Source organism: Phlebotomus argentipes, unplaced genomic scaffold (genome assembly GCF_947086385.1).
Source record: "Phlebotomus argentipes unplaced genomic scaffold, Phlebotomus argentipes genome assembly contig_15, whole genome shotgun sequence".
Taxonomy (NCBI): Eukaryota; Metazoa; Arthropoda; class Insecta; order Diptera; family Psychodidae; genus Phlebotomus; species Phlebotomus argentipes.
The window spans coordinates 17,496,211-17,519,744 of NW_026776181.1; the positions used below are offsets into that span (position 1 = coordinate 17,496,211).

Below are 23,534 nucleotides of genomic sequence, written 5' to 3' on the forward strand. Positions count from 1 at the left end.
AAGTGCTGGAATTGATTTCAGGGACGATTTTCAAGAATTCCGGCTTGAAAAGGACGCAGACGTGATGATAATGTCCATATTATTAGCCAAAATCAGCGCTCCTCGCTCGCACTAGCCGTGACTCCTCATCAAGCGCTCCTCGGCTAATGCCAAGGCGGAAACAATACTCGAGGAGTGGTGTGAGGTTGTGGGGCGGACGAGGAGCCTGAGCAAATAGAAGGCGCAGCAAGTGGAAAAAAATATTAATCAAATATTTATTTGTCCATTGGGACGCGCGTCCGAGAAATTGTAGCGACTTCTGCAGCGTCATTTGCGAGATGTTTGCCTTTCGAATTTTCAATATTGGACTTGTGTCCGTACCTTTCGGGGATTTGCTCTCTGTGAAGCAGCGAGAGAGAGAGAGAGGAGGAAATGTGGAAAATTCCAGAGGCCGGAAAGAGCTGAAATCCCCACCGAAATGTGCCACGCATTCGGTGGGGCGGCCATGAATTTTTGACGCGCTCCAGAGGGGGTGAGATATGAAAAATCCGTGTATGCGGGGAAAATGAAAAATATCAAAATATGAATTGTGATTGGTGGAACACGATTCTCCAATCCGATTTGAACGATGAAAACTCTCGCTCCCCCTGCTCGAGGGTTGGGTGTGTGTTTGCGCTGCTAAAAAAGAGCCAAAATCACGACGCCCCGAAGGTGAGAGCCCTTTTCTTTCCTGTGTGCTCTTCTGTGCAGGGGGAATTTACATAATGCGAGCAGAAGGGTTGCGCGGCGCTGTCGATTATGCAAATGGCGGGTGAGAAAGGGGTTTGGCGCAGCACGAGACCGGAGAGTGTCGATAATGAGCTGCCAAAGTGCCATTAGAGCAGCACGATGGAGTCCATGGAGCCTGAGTCTGTCCCCCAGACCGCGGCACCCACAATCCGTGGGTATGGATATGAGGACGGGGCGCTTTATCGATCGTATGGAAATGCGCATGAGTGAGAGCGCCGCTTCTGTCCCACTTCGTGCGGTTGTGTGCATGGCGAGACGAGGAGAGGCTGCACATGGTGGTCAGCAACATGACAATGTCCAGCTCTCACCCTCCGCTCCGTGTGAGTGCGATGCTGGAGACAAGGACACGAGACGAACGGAGGGAGGATGTCAATGACCAGAGACGTCGTCATCAAGATTGTGTGTCTCCTAATGGTGTTGATGATATGCGCCGCCGACGAAATGTGTCCGAGGCGCTCATTTAGTCACATGCAGACAATCATCCCCCAGCGCCACTCCACACCTGGAGGGTTAATTAAAAAAAAAAAGTATGGAGGAAAATTCCCCATTTCGCCATTTTCCACCTCATTGCGCGCACTTTTGTGTGTCTTGAAAATCCGCCCGAGCGCCTCGGGGTGGGAAATTCACAGAGTGAAAAAGGGCTCGGGGAACATCAAGTGGTAATTTGATTTCGAGCCCTCAAGAACGGGGGAAGTCGCTGAAGCGATCAACCCTAAATGCAGGTCCCCAACGCCATTTCGTATTCAAGTGTCCTACTTTGAAATCATCTGCTAGAGACGTGAAGGGCGTCCCATTCAATTGACCAACTCACGTCTTCTCCTTCTCCCTTTCTTTGCAGGAAAATTGTGGTTAGACAATGTTAGTGAGATGCAGTGGCGCCACCAGCTGGCGGCCGCTGCCGTAGCCGCGGCCAGCATGCCGCAATCGTCAGTCCCGTCGAATCCCATCACCACCGCGTCAACCGCCACGAGCAGTCACTCCACCATTCAGCAATCCATCACGAACAGCAATATTCCCGTGCGTGAGCTGATGGCGCAGCACGAGGCGGCCAAGAGGGCGCTGGCCGCCGTCGCCACCTCGGCGCCCTCCTCCTCCTCCTCGTCGCCCACGGCGGCCACAGCGTCGCCGGGCCGCGAGCGCTCCTTCGTCACGCACTTGATGCCGCCGCGGCTCGATGGCGCGCCGCGCGAAAAGTGTCTCAACAACAACGAGCGCGAGCGGGACCTGAGATGCGACCGTGACGGCTCACAGCCCAAGCCCAAGAGTCTAGGTGAGTTGCAAATGACATTTTGACGCCTCTGGCGGTGGCTAAATGAACTGCGGGTGTTTGGAAATGTTGTGGATTAGCTGCAGATTGAAAGTAGGATCAATTTATGCCGAATTCTAGGGTCCAATATTTGTCAAATATTGAAAATTCTGCGTCCCTTTCAGAGCCCTAATGGGTTAAACTGTAAAGAGAAGTGCTTTTGCTGATTTCGGCTGAGTGCCTCTCATCATTTATTCACCGGGGGGTCAATTTGAAGTGCTATAAAATGAAATTCCTGAGAACAGGGACACGTGATGGAGTCCTCTCGTGTCACTCACAAAGGTGTGTGTTTGTGTGTGTGTGTTTGGGTGTGTTTGTGTGTGGCGAAACAGCACAAGAGCTGCTGGCGAAAGTTTTCGCGCTGTAGAATCGCACGTTTTTGCCAATTAACGTCACAAATTCTGTCACCATTCGCAATTTTTCGTTATTTATTAGGAGAGACACAGAAGAGCGGAAAAGCCATCGCGAAGCACCCATAAATATTCCAATCGCCTGGCAGAATCATTTTCACTTTTTCAATTCACTTCGTGCCATTTGCCGATGGTTTGATGTTGAAAAATTGATTGAAATGGCCGCCCTGAAAAGGAGTGGAGATGAAAGGGATAAGGCAATGAGGGTCGCCCCTTTAAAGTCCGTCCTTATCAGCTGCTCTCCAGCTCTTTGGCGCACGGGTGCGGTGATTTTAATCTGCACAACCCTCTCCACAACCCTCTCTCCACCCGCCGCCGAGAGTCGCCCACAGATTGGAGTGGAAAAGTGCGCGCACTAATTGAAATTGTCTCAATTGGGGGATTATTAATATTTCTCCTCCGCCATGAGATTGCTCATGAGGGTAATTTGAGGCCATCGAAGTCTTGTCTCTGTGCAACCCCTGGCGCACATCAAACACGAACCACCACCCCTTCACATCTCTTTAGCCACCCGTAGAAAATTCGACAACCATTTTTCCAGCAGAGCCCCTTTTTTCCAACGGGGTTGGGATTCCGTTTAACTGATTTGAATGGGAAATAAAAGACTTTGGTCGTCTCGTTTGTGTGTGCACAATAAATTGAATGGCTGCGGGGATGGGAAGAGAGAGAGATGAATGCGAAAGGAAAATTCGATCAACTGCGCCCCAGCAATTCCTCCGATGTTATTTGAAGAATTCTCTGTTCATTGAGAAAGAAAAATGGTTGCAAATTTTATACAAACAGGGGGAGAGGGAAGCTTCCCTGGCCGAGAGTGTCACTGTGGGGGTGTATTGAAATGTTTAACAAGTGAATTATGTCACTCGGGATTGTTCTGGGGGGGTTTTGAGGGCCAATCTGCAAGGGTTAGCGTGTGGAATCCTGCTTATTCCCAAGCTTGTCTCTCTCGTCCGGGAAGCGGCTGGGCGACCTCATAACTTAGATTCCTGCATGCCTACAGGGCGGCATCTTGAAGTGACATTTCCCTGGTCACTTGCAAACTTCCCTGCGATTCACCCTCGCTGTAAAGTCTTTTCTGGGGGGGGGGGGGGGGCGCAAAAGTGGGTTGACATTTTTATTTTATTAAAGACATTTTCAACAATCTGAGAACTTTTCTCAAATGGACTATCGAGGGTGCGATTCTGGGTTGTATTTCTGCCATCCCTGAGGATCCCAAATCCGCGTGTATATAAATTCTCGGCGGGAAAACAGGGTGTGAACAAGGAGTTTGAGGGTGAACAAGCAGCAGGGCGCCCAGAGACAAGCCTCTCATGTCATGTTTTACATTTTTTCCACCACCCCAAGAGGTCCTGATCCTCCAGGGCTGAGGAATGTCACCTTGAGCGGGGTGTGAGGGAATTTGGCTGCCAATCCCAGAGGAAGGGTTGCGTCACGAAATTTATAGACTCGAGCAAGATGTAATTTTTTTTTCACTCTCTCGCAAATACACTCCACATATAGGCTGGTCCACACACCCTTCCGCACACAGTTCACCCCTTCTCGAGGCAGGCCTCAACCCCTTTTCGGCCATGGGGTTGAGCGATGAAATCTCACAAAACCCCTAAAAGGCTGTTTATTGTGTTCTCTACACTCTCGAGAAGATATAAACATGCGGGTCAAGAACTTTTTTCCAACATTTTTTCCTGCCCGTCCACCTTATGGTGGAAATCACTCTAAATGGCAAGGGGTTGGTCAAGAGCCATGCCCCGGGATGGGGGTGGGAAGAGGAATTGCTAAAATTGAAATTACATGAAACACTCTCACACGAAAAGTGGTGTGAGGAGGGCAAAAATAAAAGTTTTAATGGATCTTCTTCACTTGATTCTTCTTCTCGTGGGCTCTGGAAGGCATCCAAGTTTTTTGGGGGTGCGCGCGAGCACAAGAGTTGGGGGGGGGGTGAAATTCAACTTCGCGTGTGCGCTGGAGAATTTATATTCAATTTTGTGTGTCGCATAGGAAATTTATCAATTTTATTAGGAGGTCGAGCAGTAATGGATTGTTTGCAGTGCTCAATTGGAAATTCAAATTGTGTGTGTTTGTGTGTGGAAAGGAGGCCACATATCATATGTATTTCCCATTTAAATTCAAATTCCGTCTGTTTGAGTCTCATTGGAAATTGTAAATAGTCTCGAGGTGGGGTGAATGCCAAAAATTGATTCTCCACTAGAGTCTGTGACGCTACACTGCACTTTCCGATCCAATCCACTTTGCCGCTCTCGTGTATTCCACCTCCGCACACAGAGCGCCACCACCCCATGAAATTCTAATGGGCTCTGTCCGAGTGGGGGTGGAATTCCGGCCCGGGTTGTGTTTCTTTAGGCAAATTGAGGTGTTTCTGGCGCTCAATATGCATTTAGATGGATCACAGAGGCGCGCCCAACTCCCGCGCAACGGCGAAACAACCCTGCGAACCACCCTGAGCCTCGGCCAGCCCAGGCAGAGGATGAGGGATGGGTGCTGAGCGGCGGAAATTGAAGTGAGGCTGCTCTTGAATTCGAAATTTATGTATACAAAAGGTTCCCGAGTTGGCCCCACGCGAGCGCCTATATCAAAGTCAATAGTCAACCCTCTGAGGGATATAAAAGAGCTATTTCCTCCCACTTTGAATATAAATTACACCGGCCACGGTCCAGTGAGTCTCCCCCAGAGAGAGAAAAGGCACTAAATTAGGGGCGCGATTTTATCAAAATTATCGAATTGATCATGATGGGGATCCATTGAGGAAAATCGCACCGTTGATTCTTCGGCAAATAACTTATTTATGCCTAAGCTGAATTTGGAGGGAGAGAGAAGGAAGAAAGGAGGCAAAAGGTGGACTATAAAGCTGAAGACAAAGTGCTGAGTGTCTTGAAAAATTTACAGCCCTCCGAGTGTGAGGGTGGCGAGAGAATAGAAACTGGCACAATTTCCATTGAATGCCCACAACAATGTCCAGAGAGCCTCATTCCATGTCGAATGCATCTGATGGTCATTTGAATTCCCCAGCAGCCAATTCAATCAGCAATTTTGTGTCTCTCTGAATAAATTCGTAAGTAAGTCATGTCAACGTGTATTTGTTTGCCAATTTTCTAGCACAGAGGGAAAAATGGCAATGGGGTGGAAAGTCGACGACAGAATTGTCAACCCTCGATGCAGACGAGAGCGCCGCACACAGGCCCTTATTTTGTTTGATTGCCCCCATTTGTGATTTGGCCCCATCAAATGTAATTTATTAACTGATTTTATGTCCATCGCCCCGAAACCCGCTGCGGCTTATGATGATTTTAGTGAAATTGCGGGCGAAACGTCTGCGGTCGCCACGTGAAAGGACTTTTACGTCCACCCACAGGGTGGAAACGTGCTTACCTGGCGAGAGGTTCATTAAATTTTCACCATTTGAAAGTCGAACGGAATATTGCATTCAAGCTGAGTGAATTTTCAGAGTGTTCGAATGGGAAATTTTAGGAAAAATGTCACTCAATACACTAAGAGAATAAGATTGCGACTTCATTTGCACTAATTTCGGGAAAAGAAGCTGAAAATGATGAAGAAACTAAGATTTTTGAAAATATAGCAATATTCTTTGGAACAGAGATGATAATAATTCATTTTCTGACTCCAAACTGAGTAAGTTTCTGAATTTATCGATACTTATCTATAATAAATGAGGGAAATTTTCTTTTTTTTAACACAATCTGGGCGAAAAATAGGGCTGATTGGCGATTTGAACTCTTTTTCCCCAAAATTGGGGTGAAACTTGGTTAAAATTCATGTTCCAGGACATCAGACTTCCTGGATTGTTAAATAACAGCAATCTGACTAAAATCTAACTGAAATCTAACCGAAAACTAACTGAAAACTTGCAGACATAGAGAGTTTTTCGATATGAATTCTTAATTGGAATATTTCTGGCTCTAAATTTTGTGTTGTGCAATGAAAAATTGAGGTTATGTTTGACTTTAGGATCGTTTCTTGAAATCACGATTATCATTAATTAAAAAAAAAAAACGAAATTCTACAAATAAAGTGGAATTATTTTGAATTCAGATTCAATAATTTCAATTTAAGATGTTTTTTGTCTTAAATCAGTCACATGACCTAAAAAAATGTATCAAAATTGAGAAGGGACATAATTAGAACAACACTTCTGCAAATAACTCTAATTGAGACGATTTTACTGCATCTCGAATAGATGAAGAGTTAAAGCGAGCGCAAATTTGTCTGCTTCTCAGCTCTGAAGAGGGTTAAATTCTGCACACAACCGTAACATATTCTCTGCCATGTTCTGTGGATGAGCTCGAGCCCTCGCAACCCTCCCGCCTCTGGGGAATCCTGCTGGCCACCTTTCGAGGCCATCATCCCTGCGGACCATTGTCGGGGCGAGAGTGATTATTTATTGGGAAAAATTGAATATAAATTTCAATATGGGAAAATTGGTGGCACACGCAGGAGGTCAGCGTCCATTGTTGGTGCAGCGGAGAGTCTTCGGCAGTGGACAGGGGTCAAGCGATCGGCAACATCTGGACCCATTTACATTTGTCTTCTCCCATTGTTCCACCCTCACACGCGCGCGTGCATTCAGAGGGTGGCTTCCAGAGAGGGTCCTTCGGCAGCAGTGGCATAAATCTCGGGGCTTCAGCGCGAGAGATATCCGTGTGTTAATTTGCCTCGCGAAAAATTACATCGGAATTGCTCGAATTTCTCGCTCTCTCGCCATTGTCTGTGGCCATTGTACCCAAATTGTTGTTGCAGATTATCGATTTTCATCGCCCAACGAGGGTGGTCCGTCGATGATTACCTCTGGGCGAGTGTTCGGCGCGCACACAGACTCCGGCGCTTGGAGTCCGGCAATCATCAAGTGTAGTACAACATTTTATCTCTATAGCCAAAGTGGCGATTGTATTTGTTTTGTCATTATTTTGGAGGAGCTTGTCGTGACGTGGAATACATTTTCGAAGCACAGGGGGCAGGAAATGAAGGCGAACACGAGCTCACACACAGTTACAGTGAATTATTGATCGTTGCCAGTCCAACTGGCGGTGTGTGGCATTAATAATAATTCCATTCGGAGGAGGAATTAATTAAATTTCTCCTCATTTCATTCTCTGCCAGCCTCCCGGGCGAAATCCGCCGTGGCGTCTCGCAGGTATATAAGAGCGCTGGGAAGACGAGATGGACGAAGAGCGGCGATGGCCATTTGGCGAAGGCCGCGCTCTTTTTTTGAAATATGTCACCAAAACCCTCAATAAAGCAATTTAGGGACGCACTCTATATGACTGTGTCGTCCTGAAAACAGTAGTTTACAATGAGTAAAAAGCCACTGGAGCTTTTTTCACGCACAGCACAGACCCTTCTCTGCACGTGCAATTAACTCCGACTTTTTTACGATTTTATTGGTCATACGACGGACCATTTTTTACAACTTCCGACCCACTCGCCAATATGCATTTGCCCATCAGGATGTTCCAGGAATTGCGCAATGCCAGCAGCGAATTCACGTGAAGAGGAGAGTTTCATTAGAAGAATGCGAATAATCCTGTGATTTTTTTCTCCACCACCTGCGCTCACCCTTAATCCACACGGCTATCAATCCCTTGAATTGCATCAAATCCCTCTCTCTCCTTTTCTCCTTGAATTATGGTCGCTTTTTTGCCCAGCCTGGCCCGAGAAAAAATCGCGTGAGAACGGCGTTTTTTCTCCCGAAATCTCCTTGCAATATTCCAATTTAAAATGCATACATTGCATTCAATTCATATACCTTCATTGTTATCCCTTGCATGATGTGTGCGGTGGGGTTTTTTTTCCAAAAATGAGATATCGCAATGGAAAAAAATGCCGAGAAGAGGGAAAAATACAAAATTCTCAAGCAAAAATCGGGTCAGGAGTGTTGTTTTTTTGTCTGCGTGTCTCTTGCTTTTGGGAATGCAACGAAACCCCTCGTTTTTTTTTCTTCTGAAATTTTATACTTTGCTGTATTTTTACACGAATTTGCCTCTCTCTCTCTCTCGTTTTTTGGTTCTCTGGGCGAAACAAAAATGCCCAATTTACCTGTAAAAAAGAAGTTTCTTGCATTTTTTTTTCCTCTCTCACCCTTGTCATCCCTGGATGAATAGTGGAAAGGTTTTTAATGATTTATAGTGCAATTTAGGGGTTAGTTTTTCGCTGTGCGATGGAGAGAATTAAAAATGCACAAAATCCAGTGCGCATCCGCCGAATTTCCGCGGACTTCATGAAAGATTTAAAGTGAAGCCACACCCACTCAGCATGTGATTTTATACGCGCTACCCCTTGGCTTTATATTCCGAGAGGCATATATTAGCCAAGCACACACATTTCTGTGTGTGAAACGGCCAAAAAAGGAGTCGCATCGCCCCTCTAAAAAGGCGCCCCCTCCGTGTCATCCCCACCCGAGATCGGCGGCTACTTTCGCGCGAAAACCGACGTCCTATGTACTCACACACACAGTCGCAGAGAGCGCTCGAAAAGGGGTGGAAGGACGACATAGGGGATGAAGACTTTTCACTTGATTTGACTACACTCGCTTTGGCTTTTATGGAGGTATTTTTCGATAGCTGCTCTCCCTTTTCTTCGTGCGCCTTTTCCTGCGCCCTCGGCGAGCCGAGTCCTCTTTTGCATCCCTCTCTCTTCGGCCAACTCAGGAGCTATTCGTCTTGGCGGCCGCCGCAGCACAGTCAGTTGCCATTGCCGTGGCGTTCAGGACACAACGGCTGCAAATCACACTGAATTCACAGCCTCTTCGCTCGCCTGTCGCGCCGAGACGATTTGAATAGAGATATTTGCATAGTTTGTGCATAAATCGCGCGGTGATTTGAATAAGTGTCGCGCGTGACATTTGCATAGTGCGTGGCGAGATCTCTGATGGTGCACAGAAGCCAGCGCGACTCTTGATGCCACCGAGAGCCACCCAGTCGCGCTGCAATGATGGTTCTCTACAAGGCCCGTGCGTGGGGTGGAGGCAATCAAGAGGACAACAACAACTCCCTGAAGAGAGACATTCTGCGAGGAGCCGCGTCGCAGACCTTCCCGAGATGTACGTTCCACTCTATATCTTGCTCCCACTTTGATGATGATGAGGCGTCAGATGAAACCAATAAAACCAAGCGCACAGAAGTCATTTGTAATTAAATTGGAGCTTTTTGAAGCTTGCGCCTAATGATCGGGGCGCGCAATCATTTCAATAATTCATCCCATTTCCGACCTTTCATTTTTTCCCTTGCCTCTTTATGAAAATGGAATTTTTGATTGGCCTCCAAATGTCAGCAAATACACGCGCTGCGCCGTATCCAAATTGTCGGTTCAATTAACGGTTGTGGAGGTGATCTAAATCTGACCATTGAGAAAAATGGGTTTATTTTACAAGCGCATTTTAATCTAAAGCAACTCCGGAATGTTCTGTGAAGAGTGTGGCGGTTGAGAGAGGAGGTATTTTGGTGAAAGAATTCCTCGAGACGGGAATCGTCTTAAGTGGGGATTAAAGATTAGCCTGGGCATTATTTTAAGCCCTAAAAAACGCTTGCAAATTGTTCAGAAGAGTTTCACGTGAAAAATCCCCTATAAAGTGATAAAAACACAATAAAAAAGATTGATTTTTGTGTATTTAAATCAGTACAAATTGTAGAAATAGTGAAAGAAAGATTCGGAAAAATCAAGGAGGAGATAATCTTGTATGAGAAATACTTCCAAATTTGCCTGACATTTCTATGACATGAAATTTGTAGTCTGTTTCTGATATTTCTGTAAAATCGACTTGAAAACGCTATTTTTGGACATTTTTTCCGACCATAACCTCAAAAATATAACTGAGAAATCTTCAAAATTTGCCAATAATTTTTAAATTCCTGATTCTTCGTCAAAATTGTCGAGAAAGTAATGGGCATTTTTCAAGTGAAAATGACTATTTTTGAGGTTATGTCCAATTTTAGCAAGATTTGCAGTATTTCTTTGCATCAAAGGATGAAAAAATAACCCTTAATTGCTTGCAAACTTAATTCTCCCAAGGACTTTCAGAATTTATCTGCTAGAATGTGAATTATTCACATAATTTGTCCTTAATTCATAACATAACCTAGAAACAGATTTTTACGTTTATTTCTGCTCGAAAATCGAAGGAAATCCAAAGAATCTGGATAATTTGTCAGTAAAAGAAGCACTCAGTAAAGGAATATTGTACTTTTGTTGAGTCGTACACCACTTCTGACTGTATTATCTCCCCCTTGGGAAAAACAGTGAGAATATGAAGAATATAGAATTGGACAAAGCGAACTCAAGTGTAAAAATATGTTTCTTAGGTAAAAAATCAATATCCTAACATTCCTTTGAAAGTCATTTTCGCCAGTATCTTGTTACGACCATTGTTTGCTGACACGACGATGCCTTCGAGGCTCGCAACAAAACCGTTTTATTGATTTATTTTGACAAATTTCCATTGAAGATATCCCTGCAAAGAAGCATTTCTTCACACATTTGTGAATTTTATTTGCATTTCAGTCAATCATTCGATTGTTGTGTTGCCCTGGACAAAAAAGGAAGCTTTCTTCTGGCTTCGTCCTGGGCAAAGAGAAATTATCAAACATCTCGAGGGTGGCCTGGAAGTGTTCGATTGCGATCGACGAAACCTTTGTGCTACCCTGAAATTTCAGTCTCTTCATAATTACATTTTTCAGATATTTCTTATCGCTCAACATCGAATGGCTGAAAAGGAGGGAATTTCTCAATATGTGTTCGGAAAAAAATTCACGCTTCCAATTTCAAAGACAACACTTTTTATGTGCTTCTTCACCTTTTTGTGGGAGTCATTTATTCAGATATTGGCCGAATGAGAGGGATTTTCGTGTCTCTGTGTGCGTCCAAAGGAGGGAAAAATGCATAAAATCAGAGGTAGATATCTTCGAAAATTGATGGGAATGCTTCACGAGAAAATTGTACGAATGTGGAGGAAAAAAGGGACATGTGCACCTTTTTTCTTCTCACTTCCATCTAATAATAAAATGTTTTTCGTGCACGGAATCCGAGAGTCATAATATAATTATTGTGTTTTCGATACACTTCTTCCTACCTTTGCTGTCCAGTTTTTTCTATTTTTTTCACTCACCACTGCTTCACCCCAAAGGAAAAAGAATCATGATCTTCGTCCACACAGGTAAAAATTTGAATACACTGTCTGCAGAAATTTGTCTCCCCTCCGAAGACCATTGAGAGCGTTTTTGCTGGTGATCGGGAAAAAAAGGTCCTGAAGCCCGAAGAGTCCGAGGCGCATTTTTATGAATGTGCGAAGAGATGAAAATCTTCCGTGGCACCTTTTGTGGATTTTTGGGAATAATAAATAAATTTGGGTATTTTTTCTCCTCTCTCTTTGGGCCATTCAACAACAAAGACGCGCATCTTTTGGTCGAAAAACACTCGCAGAGACCCAAAAACATTTTCATATAAGCACACACAACTGCTCACAAAACACCCTTCGACCGCCAGTTTATAGAGCGACGCATTTATCTATTGATTTGCGAAAAATTATAGCATGACTTTTACTTTTTTTCTCTCTCTTCTCACTCTGTGTCTGTGAAATCTTTTATCGTCTCTTGGACGCTTTTCTGTGAATTCATCTCGATTGGGACAGAAAATGAGATGTGGAAGAGTCAGGCAAAATATCTCTTCTTGCAACATGATCAATTCTCGTGATGAAAAATGACGAGAGATTTTCGATTATTTATAATGTGACATCTATGACGATGGAATTTCCACTTCCACCCCTAAATCTAAATGCTCAAATTCACGGTTTTCATTGGAGTTTCTCTCTGCTTTGACGGGCTTCGATCATCTGCCTCTTTATTTTCAACCACTTTGAGTGGAGTTTCGAATGACAAATTTTTGCCAAGGGGTGAAGAAATGAACGAAAAAAGCGTCAAAATCCAACATAAAAATTGAGAAATATTGAGAAAATTGTCCTTCTGCAAAGGGTTGATGCGCTAATAATGATTTTGAATGCAATTTTAAGTCCCAGAGTGCAAAAATTACTTGTCCGCCCCCTTGTTTTTGGCAATTGCTGCATTTCCAATGCAATCGATCACGCGCCAGACGCTCGAGGGTGAGATATTCGTTGCAGTTTAAACCTGGAGGGTTGGACGGAGAGTCTCTGTTTATTGTCTTAATTAAGTGAAGGATAATATATGCCCTTTGATGGTCTTCGATGGCATCTTCGAAGACTATCAATATTGTCAGTTGGGGTGGGAAGAGACTTCGTCTCAGTCGCTCCGCTGTCGTTCTATATTTAAAAAGGGACGCATAAGCCTCATCTCCCTCGGGAGTCGTTTAATGTGTAGGTAAATAGAGTGTCTCTGATGTGTCCATTCTCTGTTTTTGGGGGTGGTTGAAGAGCGAGAGAGCGCCATATGTAAATGCAGAGAAAACACCCACCATAAAGAGACCCCGTATTCCCATGTCCGTGGCAATGTGCGGGGGTGACAGACGGGCGAAATGGGAAATGGACACCCTCACAGTGTGTCTCACCCAATGAATATTCATGTGATTTAGAGATGCAACTCCTCCGCGCGCAAACGTGGAACTCCTCATCGTCGTCGTCGTCGTCGTGTGTGTGTCTCAGAAGGGCGAGCGCGATGGTCAAGGGATCGAATTTGAATGTGAAAATGTGCACATCATTTATTCATACTCAACTTGGTGTATGTTTTCTCCTTTTATGGGCCACTTTTTCCCATACATCTCCATTTGATGACCGTCCATAATAAAATTTCAGCCACATGGCCACAAGAGTCTGCAGCACAATAATTTCATCTCTCTCTCTCTTTGCAGATCTAAGTCGAATACCCAAATCATCTCCCTCACCAGCCCCATCCAATGGTGAGTGAATTTATAATTTCTCTCTCTTTGATGCTTCTCAAGAATGGCGATTGATTTCGTCTGATGTCTTTGTTCGCCGGAATGCGACGAGATGCAAATGCAATTGGTATTTGGGATCAAATGAATATTTTAGAATACATTTGCCTATATTTGTCCCAAGGGGGAGATAATACATGGCTAAACAGAACTTCAGCAATGCTTAAAACATCCATAACCTCAAATTAAGGACTCTTTGTCACAAAAAAGGCGCAATTTTTACTTTTTTAACTCTGAAAAGTTACAGAGAAACAATATTTTGAGAATTATTTGAAGTTTCCAGCAAATATTTTGATGTGATTCAATGATCAATTGCTCTTTTGGAGGCACTTTGAAACATAACCTAAAAGAATCCTTGAGAAAAACTTATTCTAGAATCAATATTATAGAGGTTATGATCAATCTTAACACTGAAAGCTTGTAAATCTCATCAGATTTCATTATTATTGTACCAGTAAATGGAAATTCTACTAGTTTAAGTTCAAGAATAAATGATTTTTGTGGTTATTTAGTGGCAGAGTTCCAAAGAACAATTCTTTTTCTCGAAATATTGCGTTAATTTCCACTTCCAAATACTTCTACTGAGATGTTACATCACTTCTGACCATGATATCTCCTCCTTGATTTGTCCAAACACACGCTGAGGATTAAGAGAATTTGAATGAGTCCCCGAAAGACTCTTCCCTTTTGTCATGGTAAACTCACGTGAAAAGGAGAGTCGTCATAACATTTTGGGATTGTGCAACAAATGAGGAATGCCACAGATCCGCTCCCTCGAAAGAAGGAAGTTTGCGCCTTTACCTGAGGAAAAAAAAAACAACCATCAACTTTCCTTGCACACGAGCTCAACACGCGCTTCCTCGAGTGATGACTCCACGTCAGAGATTGTGCAACCCTTTGGAAAGGAGATGAGATAAGTTAAATGTCGATCGGAGTCGCGAAAGGGGTTGGGGAAACAGGTAAAAATGACGACACGTGTCTAACAATGGTGATCCGTAGATAAACTGCTCATGTAAATTGGGAGAGGGAGAGGGCAGAAAAAAGTGTATTAAAATGCCACAAGTTGAACAGGGGCAAAAAGTAGGGTGCTTCGGCATTTGAATAATGTCCGGCACAGTGTGAATTCCATCCCTTCTGGCCACTTTGACTACACGTCGCGCCGTTTGAGGGTATTTATGCTGCCACTGGTGGAGTTGTAAATCTTGTGAAGCATGACAAACAGATTTGGTCTGCATACTAATGATGAAAAGTGCGCACTGGAAAAATCATCTCTCGTGGGATGCAATAAAAATTTGTTTGGTGGTAATTTTTCATCTCACACAGCAGCCATGTCAGAAGAAGCGCGATCCGCGAATACGCCAAATTATAATTCGACGAGATGGCAATAAAAACCACGATAATAAAACACGATACATAATAATCAGATGAACGATGTGAATCTCTTTTTGATGATCGTGATTTCGCCGTTGCGGGAAGAATTTTAATATTATGTGCGTTCTCAGATGCACATTAAGACTGATAATTGTACGGGTAGATGAAAACCAGGCGGTGAAGCATGATCTGCTCACGATTGACGGGATTCTACTTTGGTTTCTGCGTAGTTTCCCATCATAGAGTCATATTTTAGGCTGTTTTCGGTTAATTTTGAGGCTCTTTTCATTGCAAAATCAATATTATTTTGTCAAAATCCTTCTTAAATTAGTTTCTAGCCGAGAAAGAGGGTAAAAATGTTACTATTTGACCATCTTCTTTGACTTCTCTCACTTGCAATAGCCGCGAACGTCCGAGAACATGGGAATATGACGAAAGGGATGTGCTCAAGACGCCGGAAAAATGGAATCACGCAGAATTTAATTATTTTTTAGTCAGAAACATCGCATTAATTCACCCAATGAATTGAGTTTATAGAGTTTGCCAGTGCTCAAAGTCATCCGAGTTGTTCCTAGAATCGATTTACTTTGCCAACTTTCCGTTTAATCGCTCTTAACTTTATTAGTGGCTCCGGCCTGCGTAGGTGGATTTATATGGCTCTAAATTATAGGTGAGAGTCTGCATTCGTGGTCATGTGCATCCATCGTAAAAAAGCGCGCGCTCTCTTTTTCCCAAACCTCTCTGGGAGAATAATTTTCACCCCTCACTGCCTTTCTGTCCCTCCACTGAATGGTGGGTTTTTTTTTCTTCTTCCCCCGATGTTCACTTTCAACCCCACTTTAGAGGCATGAAATTTAAATAAATCCCACTTTCGACACACAACACTTTATGGAGGTTTTTCTCACCTGTTTGATCGGGACTCTTGGGTGTGTTGAGTGATGGTCTTTTAGGGGTTGAATCGCTCAGCAGTGAATTAAATCCACTTAATGGGTTAAAAGTGATGACTTTGTGGAGTGACTCTGCCTTTCAATTCACACCCACCCCACGAAGGGGTGCGGCAAAAGTGCGGGATGAAAGGGTCAGTCGGGACTGTTGAGAGTCTCTCCTCGACTGTGCTATAAATTTAATTTATTCAAATCGACCGAATATGTATTCAAGAGTGAACCTCATGGCCATGGCGTGGAAAATTCAAATATTTCCACCACTGATTTTTCACGTACCGAAAATCACCCTCTCGGAACATTTATAATTCGCCAAATATGAACTGCACACAAGTGTGATTTCGCTCAATTCCTCTCTCGTACAAGGGTGTCGGAATTGCCCTGCAATGTCCATTTATACCTTCCTTCAAGGGGGATATAATACCCCTTCAATCTGTACACCACTTCCTGACACTTTCTTAGCCTCTGTGCAGAATCTTCAACACTTCAGGCACTTCTGGACATTTATGAGGTTATATTTGACTTTAAGGCTGTTTTAAACTTCCGAAATCTAACAAATCTGAAGTTTTTCGAACACAAACATTCAATTCTGCCGATAAAAAGAGAAATATTCCTCGTTTTAATACAATTTTAATGAATTGAAGGGTTTTTTGAACACTCAGAATCTGTTTTAAATCAATCACATAACCTAGAAAAGCAATAGAATTGATTAAGAAATGCCTCAATTTGTTGAAACAGAAGCTTTTGCACTGCAAATATCCTAAATAATTTACCACTTTCAATTTCTACCACTTCCGTTGAAGCAGTACACCACTTCTGACCACAATATCTGCCCCTTGTCTTGCTTCCTTCCCAAGGATTCCCTGTCCCCGGGCCCACGGTCAACTTGTCCGAGAATCATTTGAATATGAACATACGATGAATAATAAGTAGATCTGCGTTAGTCTGACGGGCCGAAAATCGCCGCAATAAAAATTCACTGCCACACAATTCCTAAAGTTACTTTTCTCTCCAATCCCCGAATCACTCCCAGATTTCACCGGGGCATTTGAGTGAATATTAAAGTGATGGCAAAGTGCACAATGGATCGCCTTTTGTGGTCTGATGGATAAGCTTTTGAGGAGGAAAATTCCTTCTCCTTATCGCAATCGATCTGACCTACATTTCTCGCTTCAAGACGCTACGACTTTCCCACATAAAATCTTTGCGTCTTTGGCGGAGTTCGTTTTAATTCCCACAGCATAATTCTAATGCGCAACATGGTGGGCCTCGAAAACTACCCCCTGCCGATTGCTTTCACGTGCGTATTTATGAGATAAAATAAGCCAATCAAAATTCACCCCTTTCACAATTTTCTAACGAGACATTCTGCTAATATGAATAGCAGCGAAGGAAAAAACCACCCTTTTATGCACCGTTTCAAATTTGTATGCCTTCCTTTTCATAATTTCCCATTGCCATTTTTCCTTAATGGCCTTTGCTCTCCTGAATCGCGTCGAGCGACAAAATTGCTCAATGATGAATTGGATTTATTGAAATTCCATTCCAAGGGAAGGAAGGGCGGCGCGGAGAGAGGTGAAAAGGGGTGAAAAAAAAAGAAAGCAATTGGTCGGAAGATAAATGAGAGAATGTGGCAGATGTGACTGTATATTTCGATTATTAATAACAAATTTATAATTTATGGTAAATCAAAACTGATAATCCCTTTCTCTATGCTGATAAATTCAAAAGGGGAAGTGAAATTTATACGCTGAAGGGGTTTCCGTCAAATGCCACGCGACAGAGATTTTCGCCAATTGACAGTGAGGAAGCCAGTGAAAAGGGGTGTGAATAAAATTTTCCACACTTTAAATCTTAACATCGCGCGCCATATTTTCCGAATCACCCTCTTTGCCATTGAGAATTGGATTGTGGCCGAGGAGTGAATTCAGCAGGACTGTGTTGACGAAGAGCCCGAGGGAGTGTCCATGGCCAGTGTTGCAGAGGCGATGATAAGACGAGGAGCAAGTCGAGTGGAAGATTGAATATTGGGGATATTTATTCGCTCCGTGCTCGCTTTGTGATGCAAAATCGTCGATAGTTGCGTGGCTCAATATCGACTGACCTCCAGCAAATCGCTATTCAATGGGGTGAAAGTTATTAAACTTTCACCCTCAGCCGAAAGATCAATCAAAATCCGGGCATTTGCTAATTCCAGAATTATTGCAAATAAAGCGAACAAGGGAGGAATGAAATGAGTTGCAAAGTCGTAAACTTTTCCGTCTTTATATTTTGCTGTGCAAGTTTTTGACTTTTGTGTGCGGGAAAATTTAAAGTTACACTCAATTTTAATGCCCTTGAATCCTGTAAATATCCTCAAAACCTCATCCTGATATTTTCTTTTATATCATTGTTTAATTTCTATTTAATCTTAATGCTGAAGAACTTTCAAAATCGATTTTTATTTGCACTTTGAAGGCAAGATGATTCATCAGAGCGACTTCTTTTGCACTGTCGTCACTCTCGTGAATTAAATCTCCCCGTCATCCCTTTGCATTCCTCCCCAACTCCTGTGGTTGTGAATTCTGCAAAGTTCAGTAGATAGATAATCTTTCAAGACTCCCGAGCGCGCAACCCATTTTTCACCGCCAAATTCTCTCGCTCTCTTTCAGACGACGGAGATTCTGGCGATGAGCACAGTGAAAGGGAACAATCACAGAGTCCGCCACCGCATCAGGACGACCGACCATCGGCGCTGAATCTGGTAAGGACGAAATTAAGCCCCATAACTTATGGCGCTCCTCACGGAATTGCGGGAATGAAATATTAAAAGGGAACTCAAACACCCTCGGGCCAAGAGTTGGTCCACAAGCCACGATTTCAATCTCGTTTCCCCCTTTTTTGATCTCTGACAAAGGCGCGCGGAGTGAAAGAGTTGTTTTGAGGCTCAGGGAAGAGACACAATGGCACCGCCTCACTTCAATCTCTCTCCTCCAATCCTGATCTCTGCTTTGACGAGCGCTCGCGCACTTCCTCGCGCCGCGCGTGTCGATCTCGGGCTGATTCTCTTGGCATGTCCTCAACAGGTGACTGACTCCTCGCGACACACGCCGTCTCCGGTGTCCTCCAGCCAGCAGCCGCCGCCCGCGGGTGCCGCCGGCGGGGGCCTGGGTGCCGCCATCGCGGCCCTGCAGAGCCTGCCGCTGGCGTCGCAGCTGCTGCTGCTGCAGAGCCACCTGGGCCTCAGCAACCTGGCCGGCCTGTCCGCCCAGGACCTCAACACGCTTCAGCAGGCGACGCTGCAGCAGCACATCCAGAACTACATGATGCTGCACGGCGGCAGCGGAGCCGGAGGACTCAACGCCCAGTCCGGGGCGCCGGCCAATGCCCAAGCGGCGGCTGCACAGTTCCTAATGCAGAATCAGGTGAGAACAGCCACAGATTTGCCCACAAAGTCCCTCGCTCACACTCTTGCGTCCCCGGAAAAGCTGCCTCAGACCTTCTCCTCATCTGACGGAGCGAGATTCTCCCACCAGGTCTCCTTCCGCGCCCTCAAACGTCCCGCCAAGAGGCTAATGAGTGTTCCTCCGCAGGTCCACGCTGTCGCCCAGGCGGCTCAGCAGTTGCAGGCGTTGCAGAAGCAGCAGCAGCAACTCAAGTCAGAAACCTCGGCCAGCGGCGGCGTCATCGCCGCCAGCTCGCCGCTCCACAGCCCTGCCGGCTCCCCGGGCGGCCAGAACTCGAGCGCCACGAGTCTGATGGGGCCCAACCAGACCACGCCGCCGAACGTGGCGAGCCTGAACGTGGGCGGCATCCTGACGCCCTCCACGCCCGGCTCGGGCACCCACACGCCCCAGATGCCGAAGCTGCAGGCGCCGCGCGCCCTCGAGCCCTCGCCCGAGGAGACCACGGACTTGGAGGAGCTGGAGCAGTTCGCGAAGACGTTCAAGCAGCGCAGGATCAAGCTCGGCTTCACGCAGGGCGACGTGGGCCTGGCCATGGGCAAGCTGTACGGCAATGACTTCTCGCAGACGACAATATCGCGCTTCGAGGCACTCAATCTGAGCTTCAAGAACATGTGCAAGCTGAAACCGCTGCTGCAGAAGTGGCTGGAGGACGCGGACAGCAGCATCACGAATCCCGGAGGGTGAGTTTCGCCGCTCACTCAGACGGCGTTCAGGGTGTTCATGTTTGTATAAGTGATGAATTTTGCAGGATCTTCGGCACCAGCACGCTGAGCAATCCTCTCACCACGCCGGAGACCATCGGGCGGCGCCGCAAGAAGCGCACGTCCATCGAGACGTCGGTGCGCGTGGCGCTGGAGAAGTCCTTCATGATGAACCCCAAGCCCACCAGCGAGGAGATCTCGCAGCTGGCGGACCAGCTGTGCATGGAGAAGGAGGTGGTGCGGGTGTGGTTCTGCAACCGCCGCCAGAAGGAGAAGCGCATCAATCCGCCGCCCAACTCCCTGGACTCGCCCAGCCATCCGGGCACGCCCAGCGGCGCCGGCGGCATGGCGCTGGGCCACCACGGCTCGTCGTACTACGGGCCGCTCTCGTCGCCGGCGGCGTCCATCAAGCAGGAATGACCCGCGCGGTGGGGCGACTTCGGAGCCTTCGGCACGGCCCTCCTCACGGCGGAGCATCACGAAGCTGGCGCCCGCTTTCTAGACTAATCTCTCAGTCATATCATCCGGAGGACACGCACTTTTCATTACAGGGAACTTTTCACAACCTCTGATGCTCCGCCGGCCGCGCGACGCCCCCGCGCCGGCCGCAGGCGGACAGCCAAGGCTCGATGGCACGCGAGGAGAGCTATCCTGGCACATGGATATCACTTTAACTTGAGGAGGATTGAGGAGATGAACAGAAATTCTTTGATAAGCGCGGAAAGGGAGAAATACAGTGACTCAAATCAAATGCTTTCCTCCTGAATTCAATTATGCTCAATTGAGTGGGCAAAAAAGGAAGATTTTCCACCAATTCAAACTGCAACGGTCACGCAAGAAAGTGGATTCTTTGCATCAAATAAGAGCCACTGAAATGACTGATATTGTTTCAAGCTCTCAAGTGAACAAGTTGAATTTAATTTCGAGGGTTTCGGCCTGCAAAAAGGGGTGAAAACATTTGACTTGGAGTCACTGTAAGTGTGTGTGATGCAAGTGAATCCTAAAATGAAGAATAATTTCGAATTTAATTTTGACGGTCATCGTGCAAAAAACACCATTTCCTTTCCTTTATCAACAACATGATGACACTGTATTTGTATCCTTTTAGTGGGAGAAAATATATTGTAGCTTAATGTGAGAGAGAGAGAGAAAAAAAATCGATCGTGTGAGAGACAATGAGTGCGAAGTGAGAGAGACACTTTAGTGAAAAAAAAAGCATAGAATATGTTATAATTTTATCGTGAATGTACACCCTTTTTCCCTCCCACACTTCTCTTTTAGTTCACCCTCAGCGCGGGGAAGTTATTAAATTATTTATTATGCGAGCGAGAGATAACAATTTAAAAGGAGAACAAGTAATTATTAAAAAAGAAGAGGAGAGAAAATCACGGAAAAAATAGGAACTTTGAAAAGACAACAAACTGAGGCTGATCTATAAGTAAACTTTTTAATTATTGTATTAAATTAAATTGTAGGTCTGTATAGCTTATCGAGTGCGTCGGTTCGACAGTTCTGCCGGACTTTTCGGCCACTCGACTGAGATTTATTTATAAAACACCCTCAAATAGTCTCTTATATAGATAAAAATAAATCCTCAATCCTATTTATGTTTACTTAAACGCTTCTTTCTTGGTCACAAATGAGGGAAATTTCATGTATTCCATTCTTCTGTCGTGCAATTTTGACAAAAGGAACTCTCCTAAGTTGTTAAGTAAATCTTTATATAAAAAAAACATTCCACGGCACACACACTTAAAGAACAAGAAGAAAAAATCGTATACTAAAAATGAGAAAAAAAAACAAGAAGATGTATTCTAAATGTGAATAAATTTTAGGCATATGTAAAATCTATCTGATAAGATAAACAAGGAGAAAAATCATTTTAATTGAAAGAGAAAGTGAGAAGAGAGATGAGATGAAGGAATATTTTAACACATTACCTGATTGTAGTCAGAAGTGTAAAGAGATGATAAAAGTTGGGGGATTTTCTGCAAAACTGATAAAAGACAGAACTCAACCGACAGAAAACCGATCTCATAGGACAAAAAGACACTCCCCAAAATAGAATTTTCTTCCTTGGAAGAGGAAGACATCAAAAAAAAAAAACCACCCCCAAAATAGCAAGAGAGGGAGAACGAATTAGCGATTATAGTGCGAAAAAAGATATATTTAGTTAACACTTTTAAAATTATTCTTTAAAAAAAAATTGTTTTCCCCTTTTAATATGTTTCATTATGTTTTTTTTTTGGCTCCCCTTTTTTTCTTTATATATATTTCTGCACACGAACACAGCATTTTTCGTGTGATTTTTTCTCATTCGCTCAGCAAAAAAAAGGTGCGAATTTCACACTCTGTTTTTTCTCCATTTTCCACTGAGTTTTCTTTTTGTGAAAAAATTGCCACAAATTGCAAAAGACGCGAAAAACCTGCAAGTCAACTAATTTGCCATAACCGATATAATTCTCAAACTGAATGTATAAAAAAATCCGTAGGTACAATAAATATAGTAGTTAATGATAAAGAGTGCAATATAAGTAAATAGTTAATGTATGAAAATATCCATGTTTGTGAGCATGTATATAAAGGATAATCACAAGGAAGAAAAAAAAGTACGAGAGACGATGATTTTTGTTGCGAAAGGAAACAAAAAGAAAGACACAAGAAACAATGTTCCAGAGGAAAAGAAAAACTCAGTGGAGATTGGAGAGATTTCAAAGTTCGCACGCGCGCGAAAGTCTCCAACACAGCAGCGCCATCGCGTGGCACACACGCCAAAAAAACAGTACACACAAGATAAGACAAGAACCCATAAATGCCCACAGAAAGACGCCCAACAACATATCCCAGCAAAGAAGCTAAACTTAAGAGAAACACTGTAAGATAACTTATTGAATAATTTTTCTAAATAAAAAGGCAGAAAAATAAAAGCATAATTGACTAGAAATGGTAAAGAAAAAGAGAGAAGATATAAAGAAAAAAGAAAAAAACTTGAGAAAGATGAAGAATTGTGATGTTGTTTTATAAATATGGAATATTTTTTGTACATAGAACAATTTTCCTTTGAAAAAAAAAACCTAGCCGTAAAACTGTCACTAGAGAGGATTGAAATCATTGTAAAATTCGATAAAGATATACTTTTATCTATTGATTGGCCAAAATTTTGACTCTACCAAAATCATACGTCCAGATTGTATTTATTGACGAGATCATTGCGTAGTAATTTTTCGAAGATTCACAGAATTCTTTTGATGTTGGTGGATCCATATCAACTCACACGAGATCATTGGAAAATCCTCTTTTACGAGAGGCAGAAGAAGAAAAAAACCCATGCAGAAGATTTATCGACAAAGATTGACAACACAAAAGAAATTCTTGTAAAATGTATTAAAAAAAAATGAAAAGAAAGATGAATTATAAGTGAACTTGATGAAGAAACCTAGAAACCACAGAACATGAATCCTAAAAATTATATAAAAGATAAATTAATGAGAAAAAATGTTTGTGTGTAGAATAAATATTGAATAATAAACTATGAAAAAAACAGAAAACAGGCTTTTTTCTTCTATTTTTGGTACGCAATACAAATCGAGGGGATGCTAATATGGGTTTTGAATGCCTCAGCATCTTGTGTCTTCGCTGCAATGCGATTTAAATCTTGGAAAATATGT

General features: G+C 43.9%; 2 protein-coding genes across 2 annotated transcripts in view; both read left to right on the forward strand.

Annotated features, from left to right (window-relative positions):
• The window catches only part of LOC132262528 (uncharacterized), a 36,851-nt gene extending 27,565 nt beyond the window's left edge, over positions 1-9,286 (forward strand). The window contains exons 4-5 of the mRNA XM_059761806.1: positions 1,607-2,038; positions 9,159-9,286. Coding sequence (XP_059617789.1) covers positions 1,607-2,038; positions 9,159-9,286 — 560 coding nt within the window. The remainder of the gene's footprint in view (positions 1-1,606; positions 2,039-9,158) is intronic.
• A 155-nt stretch (positions 9,287-9,441) lies between these two features.
• Positions 9,442-23,414, forward strand: LOC132262529 (protein nubbin). The gene is made up of 6 exons (XM_059761807.1): positions 9,442-9,550; positions 13,324-13,371; positions 18,371-18,462; positions 18,785-19,123; positions 19,292-19,845; positions 19,914-23,414. Exons 1-6 carry the CDS (start codon positions 9,442-9,444, stop codon positions 20,284-20,286), a joined length of 1,515 nt encoding a protein of 504 aa, XP_059617790.1. The 3' UTR covers positions 20,287-23,414.
• The last annotated feature ends 120 nt before the right edge of the window (positions 23,415-23,534 follow it).